The sequence below is a fragment of the Carcharhinus amblyrhynchos genome, chromosome 10 (genome assembly GCF_965287045.1).
Source record: "Carcharhinus amblyrhynchos chromosome 10, sCarAmb.v2.hapA, whole genome shotgun sequence".
In the NCBI taxonomy this organism is placed as follows: Eukaryota; Metazoa; Chordata; class Chondrichthyes; order Carcharhiniformes; family Carcharhinidae; genus Carcharhinus; species Carcharhinus amblyrhynchos.
In genome coordinates, this window is record NC_137333.1 from 64,929,602 (window position 1) to 64,946,511 (window position 16,910).

Here is a 16,910-nt window from a genome sequence, read left to right on the forward strand (position 1 = left end):
AAGCAAGTGTAACCTGATATTAAGTTTTGAATAATTAACATTGAAAAAGTTGCTGTAGGTAATTTCTTTTTAAAGCAAAGGATTGTTACAGATTCTGAGTAAGATTTTTGTAATCAGTCTTGGGTAGTCTGTTTTATCCAGGAGCAGTTTTGGAACCATACATGAAGCTCTGAACCAGTCAGGGACTCTGCGTGATCCTGTTACTGGGTACCACTGGTAGCTTTAGTTAGTCCAGACAGGCTAAGTGCTCAGTTTCTGCATGTTGGCCATTGGCAAGGTCATGGATAACAGTCTGTGTAATCCATGTAGCTGCAGAATTGAGCCCTGACTGGATCCAAACTCTAGACCAAAATTTGCAGAAAGCATCACTCCACGCCTCCGCACCCCTTCCCAACCAAATTCCTGTTCGTAAAACTGTCTCCATATGTGATAAAGTTTCCTAGATACAACAGGGACTACAATTCAAAAACGCTTAATTGCTTCAAAGCATTTGGGACATCTTGAAGTTGTGCAAGGTGTTATGTAAAGGCTTCTTTTACTTTCTTATTAATTTAATGGAAGTCATCTGCAAAATGCTGCTTAAACGTTTTATAACTTTAACATTTTTAGCACAGTTAGTAAGGGAATTGTTTAATTTGTTGAGCTGTATGTTGCCTGGCTCTGTGTACATCTGTCTGTACTTTTTGACTAGTGCTAAGTAAGGGAGTGGATGCATGTGAATTTGAAGTCTTGTTGGTTCTTGTGAGCTACATTGTGTGGAATAACCATTTCTATCTCTCTATATGGTGCAGACAAGGAAGGCTGCAGTTTAAGCCTCCATTTGAAGAACTAAGAGCAAAATACTACAGAGAAATGAAGAGATTTATTTCTATTCCAAACCAGTTCAAGGGTGCGAGTGAACCGGGGGAAGATCCTATCTTTGTTGTCATGATAGAGAGAAATTCAAAAGGTTTTGTCACTGTTTTCAGTAAAGCAGAAGATCTGTTCAAACGCCTGGCAGCAGCATTGGACAAGTTTCAGGTAAAGCAGTTTGCAAAGTCTTCTTCACCAACCTGATTTTGATTTCTAATTTGAGAAATACTGTTGTATGTTGTAGAATTACAGAATGATACACCAGAGAAGGGAACCATTTCATCCATCATGCTTCTGCCAGCTCTTTAAAATAGCTATCCAATTGACCCTACTCCTCTGCTCTTACCCCATAACTCTGGAAATGTTTGCTTTCCTTGATGTCTAGGTAACTGAAGCTGTAATTGCCAGTAGTGGGCCAAAGGAAGTGAGAGATGCTTTGAAGGCCAGATTTGGAAGAATGCAGAATTTTCCTGGGACATTGCACACATAGGAAGGGACTAGGGATTTGAGCATGCAAATAAGACTTTTAAAATGGAATTGAACCATGCAAGCAAAAACAGGAGGCTCCAGTTTATAGAGAGTGGAAGATTGGAATCCAGAACAGAATTAGAATACTTAAGTCTGGAAAGAAGAAATGAATGTGTGAGGGTTTTAACAGCAGATGGGCTGGAGATGTTCAGTATTACTGAGGTGGAAGTAGACGGTCTTTGTGACAGAACAAAGAGCAAAAGAAGGAAGTGGCAGAGACAGCTGACTGGATGGTCTCAACACTATTGACAAAGAGTATATGAGCTCCTGGCACTTGGAATACAAGAGAATGACTTGTAGGAAAGAGTTTGAATATTATTTACTTCTAATATTAAGTAAAGAATCTTGGCAGTGTGGAAGATCAGAAGGATCTTGGGGTTCGGGTTCATAGGATGCACAAATCAGCTTCACAGGTAGAGGATGTGGTTAAGAAGGCATATGGTGTACTGGCCTTCATCAATCGAGGAATTGAGTTTAGGAGTCAGGAGGTAATGCTGCAGCTGTAAAAGACCCTGGTCAGACCCCATTTAGAGTATTGTGCTCAGTTCTGGTCCCCTCATTACAGAAAGGATGTGGAAGCCATTGAAAGGGTGCAGCGGAGATTTACAACAATTTTGCCTGGATTAGGTGGCATGCCTTATGAGGATAGGTTGAGAGAGCTCGGTTTTTTCTCCTTAGAGAGACGAAGGATGAGAGGTGACCTGATAGAGGTGTATAAGATGTTGAAAGGTATTGATCGAGTGGATTCTCAGAGGCTTTTTTTCAGGGCTGAAATGGTTGCCACAAGAGAACACAGGTTTAGGGTGCTGGGGAATAGGTACAGAGGAGATGTCAGGGGTAAGTTTTTCACTCAGAGTGGTGGGTGCGTGGAATCGGCTGCCAGCAGTGGTGGTGGAGGCGGATTCGATAGGGTCTTTTAAGAGACTTTTGGATAAGTACATGGAACTTAGTAAAATAGAGGGTTATAGGTAAGCCTAGTAGGTGAGGACATGTTCAGCGCAACTTGTGGGCTGAAGGGCCTGTTTGTGCTGTAGTTTTTCTGTGTTTTATGTTCTAATATCAAAAGTAATTGTTTCAAATCCATTCTGTTGAAATATAGTAAACCATCTCAAAATATGAAATTGAAGTACTTATTTTTGTGTCATAGCCAGTTTATGATGATATTAGAATCCACCAGAGGATCTAATTCAAAGTAATCAAGTTTGTACATAAAAATATTGATTGTTCTGAGTACTTTCTAGTTATTTCAGGTTGTCACAATTTCAATTGCTGTCCCCATTGAGAACAAATATAATGAATCAGTAGTTCACAATTACTTCATTATCTATTAACAACTATTTAACAATGGTGTTCTTTTCTCTATAAAGGAATGGGTTGTGCTTGGCCAAGTGGATATTGAGGCATTAATTGAGGAACATCTTCATACTGTACAAGACTGGGAGAAGAATTTCAAGGCTCTCAAAGGCAGAGGAAAGGATTCTGAAAGGCTTCCAAGGTTGAATTTAAATAGTTTATAAATATATATATATATTTACAATAATAAACAGCATGACAAGGAAAAGACAAACTAACCAAGCCGTAAATAATCCTTTAAAGTGTTCTTTGGAACCTTTATTTGAATGCTTCTTAGGGTCATGTTTACTATTGAGAGAGTGGTCAATCTCATGGAGAGCCATATGTACCATCATGTTGAGTGGATGCAGTATTGGCATGCACAGTTTGTATCCGTTGCTGATTTAACAGAGATGTATGTATTAGATGCCAAGTAGCCGCCCAGCTGGTGGACCCTGCTGATTCTCATATGACCATGAAAGGACATGATGTTGAAGGATGCAGCCCTCATGGGGTAGCATCAACATCAGCTGTTCCTTTGGCCCCTCTGACTGAAGCAATGGAAAGTCTCTGCATCATGTGCATTTTGGATATGCACCTTCCTTCTTGAGAAAGGTGAGTTTCTGAGCTATGGTTTTCAAAAAGAAGCACCCGTTGGAGAATGTGCCTGAATTAATGTGGCTCCCTTCCATTCGAATCAATACTTTGAGGCCTCAGCTGGACCTTTGGTAGCTCTTGCTTCACTAGAACTGCTTGCTGCATATTTCTCCTTTTTCTTCCCCTCTTCAAGGTCCACACCTCTCTGGAGAGCCATGTTATGAAGAGTGTAGTGGACCACCACAATCTGAGAAACTTGAGAAAATGTACTGGAGTATGCCCCCTCAAACAGGCAAGGCACCTAAACTGCATTTTCAGGAGTTCAATGGCCTGCTGTAGGTGACCTTTTTGCTGAGATGACATGATTGTTGTTCTTCTATGCCTCTGTAGAAGTGTTGTCTGCAGATATCAGAAGGCATTGCTTTAATGGATACCCTTGTCCTAGCAGCTATCGTGTAGCTGAGGACCTTTGCCAATTGCCTAAGAATGAAGGCATCTTGACAGCTGCCAGGAAACTCTGCACGCAATGGCAGAACGTTCTTGAGGTTGCACACCAGCTAAAAAGTTCATGGAGTGGAATCCCTTCCTATTTATAAAAGCCCCCAGCTGCTCAACCAGTTCCTTGATGACCCCCTGCACCTGAGGCAATAGAGGCAAATACCATAGCCTTCTTTGTATGTGTGGTCCCATTAGTGGTGAACTCACTGTAAAGCAATGTCCTTTCAAGAAGAACATTCATGATTTGTCTTATGTTGTTTTGACTGCCAATAATGAGAGCCTGTTAGGTCCACTGCTGCCCAGTGAAAGGACCCAGAAGCAAAGATATTTAGCCCATGTCACTTTAAATGCTGTTGACAGGGCCTATTCACTCAATTGGTGAGGAATTAAGCGCATCCCCACGAGGATAAACATTCCTGATAAGCCTTGATTGATGCATCTTGTAGCTGCACTCATATGCTGTCATTTGCAGGAAGCTCATTCTTTGCCTATGGTATACCCTATGGTGAGCATAACACCGTCATACCCTCTTTGCCCCTCATATTTCTCCCATGCCTCACAATCATTGGCTGTTGGAGTGGCTGCTCATCGTTGCTACTCAGTCCTATGGGATGGTCTTCCTTGCCATCAGATGCACCATAATGGCTGCCTGGATCCTCCTGATATCTCCCAATAAGCCCTGGTGATTTGCTTCCCTCCTGATTTATGCAGTGTCTACAGATCAAAAAGTCTGGATCCTCTGCACACTCAGTGGCCATGTGTTCTACTGTATGACAAGCTCTCTGATCCTTCTCCATTTCATGGAACATTATTAAATGCATCTGCCTCCAACCCTGTCTCCCTGCTGCAATACTGTTGCCTCTTCATGTAGCTAATTGTGATCCAGTATATTCCCAGTGATTCTCCTCCAAATAATTTTCTGCCCTTTGATGAGCTCTCAGTTGGCTCATTTACATACTCAATTAATGATCCATCTATTTTGGGTGGGTTTTCTACTACACAGCACCTAATGCCTCCACCAAGATTGCTTTGGGATGGAACCACATGAGGAAGCCAACATATCATCCGCAGTTGCAACAGTGCTGGCATGCCTACCTCCAGTAGCATCTCTTCAACCCACAGTTTTGTCTTCAGGGCTACCTACAGTCATCCAGCCCTGGGTCTTAGAAAAACATTAATGAATCCTATCTCATTCCCATTTGACACGGTGAGAATCACAGAGTTAAGAGTTTGTATAAATTGGATGACACCAAGATTATAATTTTCTTATGGCTTTTTCCCATTTGACTAAAATTGAAATTACAAAAGATTTTCAAATCTTGCAGTGTCATCAAAGTGGATTGTATTACAATTAATTGTAATCCGGTGAAGGCTGTGATTGATGACCTTATTCAGATGCTATTTGATGCCTTGCTTCAATCATTAAGAAAGTCCATACAAGGTAAGCCATTCTCATCACGTGTGATGTAGATAGTTTAGATTTAATCTGTGAATTATCTATTCATTCACGGGATGTGAGTGTCAATAGTAAGATCAGCATTGAATGTCCTTCAGAAGGTGGTGTTGAGCTGCTTTGTAGGGTGAGGCATAATTGTTTGAAGCATTGTGAGTTGGACTCATTTTTGAACTATTATATATCTCAATTTTCTGAAGTAATAGATGTAAATCTGTATGTACCTCGGTGGTAGCAAAATGGTGCAGTGTAAAATTGAAAATATATCACTAGGACCACAAGTTTGAAAGACCATTTTCTTTTGGAATTTAATTTGTCTAAAACAATTAGTGACTGAGGCAAGTTGTGTTCATTGTGTAATGTAAAAATTAAAGTACTAACTTCATAAATATCTATATTAATGTAGAATTAATGGTGCAGTCAATGTAGTAAATACATAGTAAAACCAAATGTGATCAGTTCTGTCAAGATTTTTTATAACTGTTGCTCATTGATTTTGTTTCTCTTGTAACAATTTTATGCAGCAAATATCCACGAGATTGATAGTTTTGTGAGTGATGCAATGGAGATATTATCAACTAGACCTGAGACAGTGGAAGAAATTGGGGAGGCAAATTCAAAACACACAGAGATCGCTTCAAAGAAACCGCATGTAAGAATAGTTAGCTGGATGCAAAGCATCCAATGATTAAACTTTTTAAACATTTATATACATTATATTTATTATTGACCACTTTTATTTGGATATCAATAGGATCTTTATTCAGAATGATGTATTAAAGAATGTCTTGGAAAAATTAGTGTATGATATTACAGATTGAGAATTAACTAATTTCATGTGAGAACTACCAATTCCCAACTTTTTCCACAAACTGTATTTTTAGTTGGGGGTGTTTTTTTTTGGCAATTGTACAACATTTAAAAAAATTGTTTCTCAGTTTAATTGTTTCAGCCTAGAAATGAAATAAGTTCAAACTATGTGACAGGTTAAGGTGAGAATGATTGAGCCAAAATTTCCTGTCAAAGAAACAGTGAAGCTAATGATATGCATTATTTATACATAAATATTGCAGCAACTTCAGGAAAGGGGCAGCTGTGTGGTTAAACTGAAATCTATAAAAGTTGTTTTGTGAATTGCACCATTCTATCGGTAGCTTCATTAAAATGACACCTGTCTGTCTTACCAGTGAAATGCTTAGAAGTGCAGTCTTGTGTTTAGAGTCTTCATGGCTTTAAAAGGACCTCTTCTTTCGGTCCGACCAGGGTGAATCTTCCAGTATCATTTTTAAATAAAGTCCCTTCAACTAACGTCTGAGCATAATTGAATGGTATTCCAGTTAAAGGGTACCTTCTGCTGATACCTTGCTCTTTAACTCACTACAATCATCATTTCTTCAAAACATGAAATGTTCTCACCAAGAATCAGCTTGGTAGTTTACTCAAAAACACAGTTCTTTTCTTCTGCCTGGTATAACAGTGTCTGTTATGGGTCTCCTTCCCCAAGTCTTCGTGCCTGACTGTTTCTGAGAATCTGTGCATGTGCACATATCCAGACCTCAACCTTTTTGTTAAGGTATTTAAACCTGTACCTTACTTTCTATAAGTTTTGAGTTGAATTTCTGTCTCCGTAACAAGCAAATCACATGGGGTTGTCTCTGGGCAAATTTAGAAAGAAGCCACATGGGCCTGGCCATAAGCAGATTTCATAAGTGGACACATCCCTTCACCAAGTTATTCAATTTCACCTTCAATTAAAGGAAACAGTTTAAAATATAACCATCTTATTAAGTCCAATGTTTGTAGCAGTAGGTATGACTATACTTGCCCACAGATAGCCAAATCTTATATTGTGTAAATGTATTTTTTGAACTGTTAGCAACCTTCTTGTGTCAACCTGACAGGCTGGGAAGGTTTTGAACAATGATTCTAGAGAGCTCCAGCCAAGAACGGGTGAGAGGCTGCTGCTCACAACACCGGTTCTTAGAGTGTGTTTTCACTATTTGATAGATAATTGGCAACTTCTTGGAAGTTACTTCACCTGTCTTACTCTTCATTCATCTTCACCTGCACTTCTCTGCTGCCAGTCATTATTATGGCCTGGTTGCAGCTTATGCACGCTACCTTGCACCACTTATGAGGAACAAAGGGTGCAGCAACAGCTACCTTCTCATTTAGAAGCCACACTGCTCAGCAGATCTCTGCCTCGCCTGCAGGAAGAGAAAGTAGAGAATTGTGAATATTAGAAATAGCTTGCATGGAAAAGATGGAAGTATTCTGATGTTATTACTGAACAGGACGATCCCTGAATAGAATCCTGGCTCAAAAGGCTGTTACACATACATTTGTTTTAGAAAACATGATGGAAAAGACTGCTAATTAACAAAAGAAGAAAAATGATTAAACATGCAAAATTTGATTATCATTCGATACTCCTTTATCCTTCCCCTCTTAGCTTCTGTATTTAGATGGCACCTGACTTTTGATTTACCTCTGAAGTCTGCTTTCCCATTTTAAATCTGGCTATTGCATTTGTCTTTTTAACTCAGAATGCTTTATCTGCTTTTCCCTTGAATTTCCCTGACCAGCACCTCGTTAGTTTCTTGGTCTCTGTTCTCTTAACTTCAGTCTTCCTAAGACATTTTTTCTGTCCTCACTCCCACGTTGTCTGGACGGTATTGATTCCTTGGGAAGTCTGCTCCTTTGCAGTTCTATTGTCCTGTCCAGCTTTCTTCAGGCAGAGTTGAGAGATGTTCACTCCCTGGAGTCTTCAACTACCAATGAATTAAGCAAAAAAAACCTCAAAAACCTTCCTACCTTAAAAGGCCCCCAGTTGCTGGGCAACAACTTCATGCTTCTACTGGCTTTTATTCACACTTTGTACTGTAACATCTCTATTAGTCAATTCCTTCCCCCACCGCCCTCCCGAACCACTCTGCTGATTTCTATGTTACTTGTGTATGGCTCAGAGATTTTAACCTGTTCTTTAATTTATCTTTGAGCTTCTGGTACTCTCCAATAAGACTCTGATCCTAATTTACTCTTGAACTTGAATTCATCCATTCCAAATTGCACTGCCTTCTCCCTCCTTGCGCTTTTTATTTCTCAATTCTTCAATCTGATTGTGAACAGGCAATTGTATATCTCTTTAATCACAGATTCCAGAGGCCTTGTTTTCTTTGCTGTGTTATCAACTCAGACCCAGCAACTTGCTAAAAAATTAAAAATCTAAACACATAAGGACAATTCTAATGAATGGCATACACTGTTGGATACTTTGTCACAATGAATTATAGCCCAATGTTTCTATCCAGGTTTCTGTTAATAACCAACAATTACTGCTGAATTGGTTAAAAGCAAATTACTGCGGATGTTGGAATATGAAACCAGAAGAAAAAATGCTGGAAAATCTTAGCAGGTCTGGAAGCATCTGCAAGGAGAGGAAAGAGCTGATGTTTCGAGTCTTGATGACCCCGACAAGGTCATTTGGACTCAAAACGTCAGCTCTTTTCTCTCCTTGCAGATGCTGCCAGACCTGCTAAGATTTCCCAGCATTTTTACTTCTGGATTCATATTCCAACATCCGCAGTAATTTGCTTTTAACCAATTCAGCAGTAATTGTTTTGATGTTTTGAGTCTAGATGACCCTTGTCGGGGTCATCAGGACTCGAAACGTCAGCTCTTTCCTCTCCTTACAGATGCTGCCAGAACTGCTGAATTGGTGCTTCTGTAATGGTTTTGTGATTCACTTTTCTCGTTTCTTAACTTTAAGTGTGAAGCTTGTGGGAAAATAGAATATGTGTCGGTCGGGCTGATTACTGTCCAGTACATATCTGGTAAAAATTTTTTAGTTACTTTGAATTCTATAATTTCTTTAAGGTTTTACCCTTGTTTCAAGATGCTGAAGATAAAAACAAGCTGCTGCGTTCTGTAGCAGGTGGCGGTCTTGAAACTCTTAGCAGCTTAAGAGCAAAATGGGACAAGTTTCAGTTAATGATGGAGAGCCATCAGCTTATGGTGAAAGAACAGGTAAAAGTACTGCATTTTCTTTACATTGTATCCTTGCATTTAAGTTGCGTACAGAAGCCAGCATGAATTTTCCTCTGTTCAGTATCTTTCTTACATCACTGCAACCAAGAGTAATATTAGAATTGGTGTGTGATTCCTACAGCCATTTACTGGTTTTATTGTGTGTTACTTTTTTAGGTCGAAATTATGAAAGCAAATGTTGAGTCTCGTATAAATATGTACGTCCAAAAGCTGGAGAAGTTTGAAGCTCGTTGGAATCAGCTGAAGCCCAGTGATGATATTGTTGACAGTGGAAATGGGGAAATCCTCAATAAATGTGTGGAATGTATAAAGGAGAAGAGAACTGAGTTTGATGAACTGGAGGCAATCAGAAAGAAGTTGATGTATGTTTCTATTGATGGGGAAATAGCATTACAAAATACAATCCGTGCCACATGATGCTAAAATTTTTAACACTTTATGAAATACTCCTGAAAGTTGCAACAAGCATATCTGAGGAGTTATTATGAACAGCCTACAACCTATAAGAAGTCTCACAACACCAGGTTAACGTCCAACAGGTTTATTTGGTATCGTGAGCTTTCAGAGCACTGCTCCATCATCAGGTGAGCGACTCACCCAATGAACTTTTGGACTTTAACCTGGTGTTGTGAGACTTCATACTGTGCCAACCCCAGTCCAATGCTGGCATCTCCATATCATGGCTACTTGTGCCAAGAAATTCACTTTTCAATTGGATTTATAATTCTTATTCCTCTGATTTTTTTTTTGTGATTTTTTTTTTCAGGGCTGGACATTTAGAAATGCATATTCTCAGCATTTCTTTGATGGACAAATGATTAGTCTGAACGTGCAAGATCTGTTCACACTGACAGCTTGAGATATAGACGTATTGTGGGAGCTTTTTTGAAGTTTGGAGGTCTCCGTAGCATGCACCAAAATGATCCATAGCAAAAATGTTTGGGTACTCCTGGGGTAGAATACTCCTGGGGTGGATTCTGAGGCAGTGGGGGACTGTAAAATTGCAAGGATAGGATTCCCCAGAATCCTGTCCACCCACCTTGCTAAAGATGCAATTTCACAGTTGGGCGGGTGGGGTCTCAGTCGGGAAACCTGCCTTTTCACCTACCTATTAAGGTCCTTAAGTGGCCACTTAATCTTCTTGGTCTGCATGGCTTAGTAGTGTACTAATTGGTAGCATTGATCCAATTTATTTACTGGAATAGCTGGCTAATTAAACATTCTAAAATAGCTTGTTATATGTAATTATTTCAGTGAAGACTGTCATCATTTCAAAATAGAGGAACCTCAATTTGAGTTGGCTGAGCATCTTCATGAGAACCTTGAACAGTATGAAAGTATGTGGTCATTATATGAAGATTTTACAAAAGGTTTACAAAATATGATAAATGAGGACTGGATCTTTTTTAGGTAGGTGAATGTAGTTGTTTTAAATTACCAAAATGTGTTTGCTGCATTTTCAAATACCTGATTTTCTACAAATTCTCAATGGACATTGTACTGATTTGTTTCTTTCATGGTCTTTAACTTTGTTTCACTACAAAAAGCCTCTCACCATTTTTGGCAGGTAGGTCAGGCAGATCAGGTTATGATGCTTTCCAAGCTATTATGAAGACTGATGCGCAAATGGCAATGTTGGAAATAGATTAAGGTGCTACGTTCAATTTTCTCCCTCTGGATGAAATGCCCAGTTTTGATTGCACTATTTAGTCGTGCCTGCCAGAAACTAATGGAATTTATTCTAGCCATTGCAGGTGAACTTGAGTGAACAATAATTCTGCAACTTTGACTGATGAATAACTCTGCAGCATCTTAGTTTGATATTGAGGAATGATATCAGCACAGACGGTGTGGAATCTGTATGGGTTGAGTTAAGAAAACGCCAAGGAGCAAAAAACATTTGTGGGGGTGTTATACAGACCACCAAACTGTAGAGGTAATGTTGGGTATAACATTAGATAGGAAATCAGAGATACGTGTGTTAAAGGATGAGTGACTTTAATCTGCATATAGATTGGGAGAGTCAAATTAGTCGCTACACAATAGAGGAAGAATTTCTGAAGAGTTTACAGAATGGTCAGTTCATTGAGGAACCAATAAAGGAACAAGCCATCCTGGACTAAGTATTGCGCAGAGGTTCAGTAGGCAATTAAGAAGGCAAATGGTATATTGGCCTTCATAGTGAGAGGGTTTGAGTTTTATTGCAGTTGTATAGAGCTCTTTATGAGGTCAAGCATGGAATATTATGAGCAGTTTTGGTATCCTTATCTGAGGAAGGATGTCCTTGCTATGGAGGAAATGCAGTAAAGGTTTACCAGGCTGATTCCTGGGATGGCAGGGCTAACATATGAGGAGAGACTAAGTTGGTTAGGATTATATCCATTGTAGTTTAGAAGAGTGAGAGAGGATCTCATAGAAACTTATAAAATTTTAACAGGATTAGATAGGGTAGATTCTGAAAGAATGTTCCGGATGGTGGGGGAGTCCAAAACTAGGGATCATAGTTTGAGGATAATGGGTAAACCTTTTTTGGACTGAGCTGAGGAGAAATTTCTTCATCCAGAGGGTGAGGAATGTGTGGAATTCACTACCATAGAATGTAGTTGAGGCCAAAATGTTGTCTCATTTCAAGAAGAAATTAGATATAGCTGTTGGGGCTAAAGGCATCAAGGGATATGGGAGGAAGGTGGAATCAGGATATTGAATTTGATAAGCAGCCATGATCTTAATGAACGGTCGAGCAGGCTTGAAGGGCCGAATGGCCTATTGCTTTCATTTTCTATGTTTCTATGTTTGTAACGTATTGACACACAAATGCGTTTTTATGGGAAAATGGCTACAGTTATGAAATGTGATTTTAATTGGTGAAAATCCTGGAATCCCATGTAAGAAAAATGGATATTGACTCGTTTTGTAATAAACCAGTGACCTTAATGATAAATAGTTGGTATTACAGAATGTGGTTCCTAGATCATGGGAAAAAAGCCAAGGAAAACCGTGTATGGCTGTGGTGAAAGGATGGGGGAGAGGTACTAGTTGAGACACTCTTACAAAGAACTAGCATGGATACAATAGGCCAAATGGGATCCTGCTGAGCTGTAACGATTCTATGTTTCTGATTTTGTACAATGAAAAGGAAATTTGATTTATTCACACTGTAAATAAGCAGCTTTAACCATTACTAATTTTAAACATTGTATTACCGTGGAGCTTCTTCATGATGAAATTCAATATGATGGAGCTTTTTCTAATGTTTTAATTATGTTGTCATAATTGAATGAAAGACCAATTGTTCCAATTGACATATTCTGTTGCTTACAGTGCAACTCAATTTGATGCATCTAGTCATACATTATAAGTTTCCTTCCGAATTTTTTTGAAACTACTAATGTTGACAATTCGTAGGTACTGAGTATTTTCTAATATAAAGCCCAAACAGTCATTCCTAAGTGTTGATAGGCTACCTGACTGCACTGAAATCAGGCACATACCCATTTTTAATTCCCGAGCAGGATTGCTCTGTTTTCATTTCCAAAAGACCGTTCTTTTCAATTGTGTTTTCATGTTTCAGCCCTTTCTATCTCCTAGAACAATGTAATTTAACTGTTCAAAGAGATACCATTTGACCCAGAGCAATGGTGTCAACTCTCTTAAAGAAACATCTACTGAATATCCACATTTATTTCTTGCTTGCTTCTCTATTTATCCAGCACAATACAATATAAAGCATTCTGAAAAATCTCTCAAAATGGGAGATAAGTTATTGAGGCCATGATATCCTCACTGGACAATGACCCAGATACTTTGTTTTAGGCATTATTGGATCATTATTAGGAGTAAGATTGTTGCTGAGTTTTGCTGCAGAGGGATCGTGGGATTGCACACTTCCATGAATTTGTACAATGTGATCTGTTTCCATGTACAGACTTGATATGGGATTTTCCACTATGCTCACCCAAGACTGGAATTTTGCACCCTAGGACAATGGACCTTTGCATGGTCTGTGTCACACCCGCTACGATTCCTGTTATGGGCAGTACAGGACAATTCCACCTGCCATGTTTGTCGTTTTGTGTGCATCAGTGATGTGACATTTACTGTATCTAATCTAACATGATTTTGTTGCAAATAGGTTTCAATGTAGTGTAAATAAAGGGAAGATAAATTTGATCCAGTATTAGCATCTTATTGAATTCAGGATTTCCTTCTTGAAGTCATTAGACACAACATATGTTGTGTTAAATATACTTCTTATTTGATTGGTAGAATAAATCACACAGTGCAAAAAGAGGCCATCCCGCCCAGGCCCTATCCCCATATATTTTACCTGCTAATCCCTCTAACCTACACATCTCAATACACTAAGGGGCAATCTATCATGGCCAATCAATCTAAGCTGCACATTTTTGGACTGTGGGAGGAAACCCACCCAGACACAAGGAGAATGTGCAAACTCCACACAGACAGTGACCCAAGCCGGGAATCGAACCCAGATCCCTGGAGCTGTGAAGCAGCAGTGCTAACCACCATGCTACCATGCCTCCCAGTAATAAACAGATGTATGTTGAAAGTGACAGCAGTATTTGCTCATCACAATTTTATATTTTTTTTAGAGAATTCAAAACTAATTCCATAAATTGTATTTTAACAAATAAACAAGTAAGTTCATGTAAGTCAGCTGTCCTAATGTGAATTTTATTTTGGTTAATTTACTTAAAGATCTTTTACTGCCACTTCAACAATCATATATGTGTTTGTTTTTGTTACTGAAGATTTATTTTAATCTAAATTGAATATTGATTTTCACAGGAGTAAGACCTACATTTTTGAAGATTTTTTATTGATGTGGTTTGATAAGCTGAGGAAGAGAAATGAACAAACAACAATAACTGTTAAACTGCAGAAAGAGGTGGACAGATACAAGGTGAATCGCTTTACAAGTATGATTGGATCTAGAAGGATTGATTTAGAGTCTAGATGGTACCATAGTTTAAATATTGGCCTTTCATCACTGGTACCTGATTTCAAATAGGACAGATGAGAAAACTGTCTTTCATTGTATGTTTTCCTTGCCTGAAAATAATCAGGCTCATTCTAAAAATCTACTCCTAACATGGTGATCATACTTTGAAGGCCAGAGGATAACTGGTATGGGAAATGGAAAAATGTCATGTTGGTTCACTGGCGAACATATCAAAGTCTAAAATACATTGTTGGGACAAAACTTTGTTCTGCATCCAATCACCTTCACCAGAAACCTTTGACCTTATCCCTGGCTGGGATTTTCTCTTTAATACTTATTGCATGTTGCTCTCTCCACAGAATTACAGTCCTTGCAGCAAACAGTCCAGAGTTGCTCCTAACTTCTAATGGGTCCACTGTGTCCTGTTTTGTTGAGTTTCCCATAGTTTTTGGAGAGTTTTCTAAATCCACTATCAGCAATAAAGCCTGTTTCAATGATTTTATCTCTCTGGCCTTGCCAGGATGAACCCCTCTCAATTCTTCTCCCTCCTGCACCAGCTTGTGATAGTTTACAAAATCAAGCAACAACTTCTCTTTGCTCCCCACAGAAAAATTACTGTCTCTATGTAATATTAATTTAGGGAAGCCTTAACTTGATCTCACAAATGAGTTCCTCTGCATTCTTTCCTGGGGTGTCATGAGACATGTTAGCTTTGCATCCAGATTAAACGCTGATTAGTCATTTTTGACATCAACCCTCTCATTTTGGAAATAAATGGACCGTTTACAGCACAACTGATTCCAACCTGAGATTTAATACCTTTCTGGGACTTTGGGAGATTCAGAATGTATCAAAGGTGAACTTGGAGATTGCTGCCAATATCTGTTACAGAGCAAACTTCAGGCCAGGTCACAAGACCCCTCCATCTCCTCCGCATCTGTTTACCTTTAATTGAAAGGGCGGTTCCAAAACAATTTGTAAATCTCATAATTGTAAAATTCTAGACAAGTAAATATTTAAATTCTGTAATCAGTACTTAATCAGTATAGTAATTAATTACTGTAATCAGTATTTTTTTAAAAACATTTTTATATCTTCACGTAATAAAAATACTGGGATGTTTTGGGTCGGAAGGTCAGTTTTTATTTTAGCTATTTTTCTGTTTCCACAGACATTAGTACCTGTTCTGAAGTATGTCCGTGGAGATCATCTCTCCCAGGATCACTGGCTGGACCTGTTTCATCTGCTGGGCATGCCAAGAGGCACCACAATAGAGAAATTGCAGTTTGGGGACTTGTTAAAAGTGGCAGATGTCATTGTAGCAAAATCTTCAGATCTAAAGGTATGACCTGATGGTTACGATTGTTAAAGTAATTTAACTGCAAACTAAACTAAATAAAGAACTTTGAAACAGTTAATGGTATTTTTCATATCATCTATACTTTACACAACAGCATGGCTAACAGGAAAAACTGATGGTTTAGCTGCATCACCACATAATGTTAATTTTTTTTGTATACAATGAAGGGCAAGCATACTCCCTAAAAATCAAACCAATTAAATGATTTTTACACTCTTTGTTTTTTTGCTGCTGTATTTATTATTTTGTTCTGCTTTCAGCTTATGATTTTGATTAGTGCTGTGTGTTTACTCCTGCCTGTTTATTGGTTTTGATTTTCCTTTTATTTTGCCTGTTTTTCTCTTACACCAACTGTCCTATTTCTCCTTCATTTCAGCCTTCCAAAATTTCTGAATAGGCAAAGCAGTAGATATTGGTCTTGACCAGTTTTTAAGCCCAGAATTGGGGCTGTGAGATTGACGTTACCTGAACTAAAAGTTTTGAGGATCAATGAAATTTGATGCTCAGGCTTCATCAGGATGCTTGACTTGAGCCGCCACATCTTAGTTATATCTTAATTAGCAACTTGCCTTAACAAACAATTCAGTTTATTTTGGGTATGTAAGAGTTGGGATGAGAGGTTGGAGCTGGAAACATGGGGTGTGGAGAGGGGTGTAGGATCGTGAATCCTGTGGTGTTGGGGAGGGAATCCTGTTCCTCAGACTCCATAGACAGTTTTTTAAAATAATGCTGAATTCTCAGCTGTCTTACGCCACCACTGTCAGCAAGAAAGGAGAATTTGGCACTTCGCCAAATCTTCATTCACAGCAGCGAGACCAGAGAATCTCAGCCACAGATGAGGTCAGGAATCCTGGCCAATGTTTTTGAAAACTATCCAAGTGTTAGCAGTCATGGATGCCGCTAACGTGTTGTTAAAGGCCAGATATAGCACTTGCGAATTAATTTCTGGATTGAATTCCTCAGTAGGTGTTAATTCCTAATTTACATAGTTTATAGGACTAATGCTTGTTTCAGAAATTCACCTGGGATGCCTTAAAATAGGCACCTAGTAGTGGGATCAACAACAGCAAAGATTGACCATTGGCTGTTCCACTGCTTAATCTGTTTGCTTTGTGCCGGTTTTATTCTTGAGAAACAGGTGCATCCCATTCTAATTTCTTGCCTGAAGTCTCAGATGGCAATCTCTCCGTGTAATATAACAAAATGCCCACTGAGAAACAGGAACAAATGCAGTTGAGTGAAACATTTTTTAATGGAATCTTGCTATTGGGCATAGGAAA

General features: G+C 38.9%; 1 protein-coding gene across 2 annotated transcripts in view; it reads left to right on the forward strand.

The window, feature by feature from the left end:
* dync2h1 (dynein cytoplasmic 2 heavy chain 1) overlaps window positions 1-16,910 on the forward strand; it is a 546,351-nt gene that overhangs the window by 79,516 nt on the left and 449,925 nt on the right. For both annotated transcript variants that reach the window (XM_080197215.1, XM_080197216.1), the window contains exons 18-26: window positions 792-1,020; window positions 2,748-2,875; window positions 5,133-5,248; window positions 5,785-5,912; window positions 9,137-9,286; window positions 9,464-9,669; window positions 10,562-10,717; window positions 14,117-14,231; window positions 15,442-15,612. In XM_080197215.1, coding sequence (XP_080053341.1) covers window positions 792-1,020; window positions 2,748-2,875; window positions 5,133-5,248; window positions 5,785-5,912; window positions 9,137-9,286; window positions 9,464-9,669; window positions 10,562-10,717; window positions 14,117-14,231; window positions 15,442-15,612 — 1,399 coding nt within the window. The remainder of the gene's footprint in view (window positions 1-791; window positions 1,021-2,747; window positions 2,876-5,132; window positions 5,249-5,784; window positions 5,913-9,136; window positions 9,287-9,463; window positions 9,670-10,561; window positions 10,718-14,116; window positions 14,232-15,441; window positions 15,613-16,910) is intronic.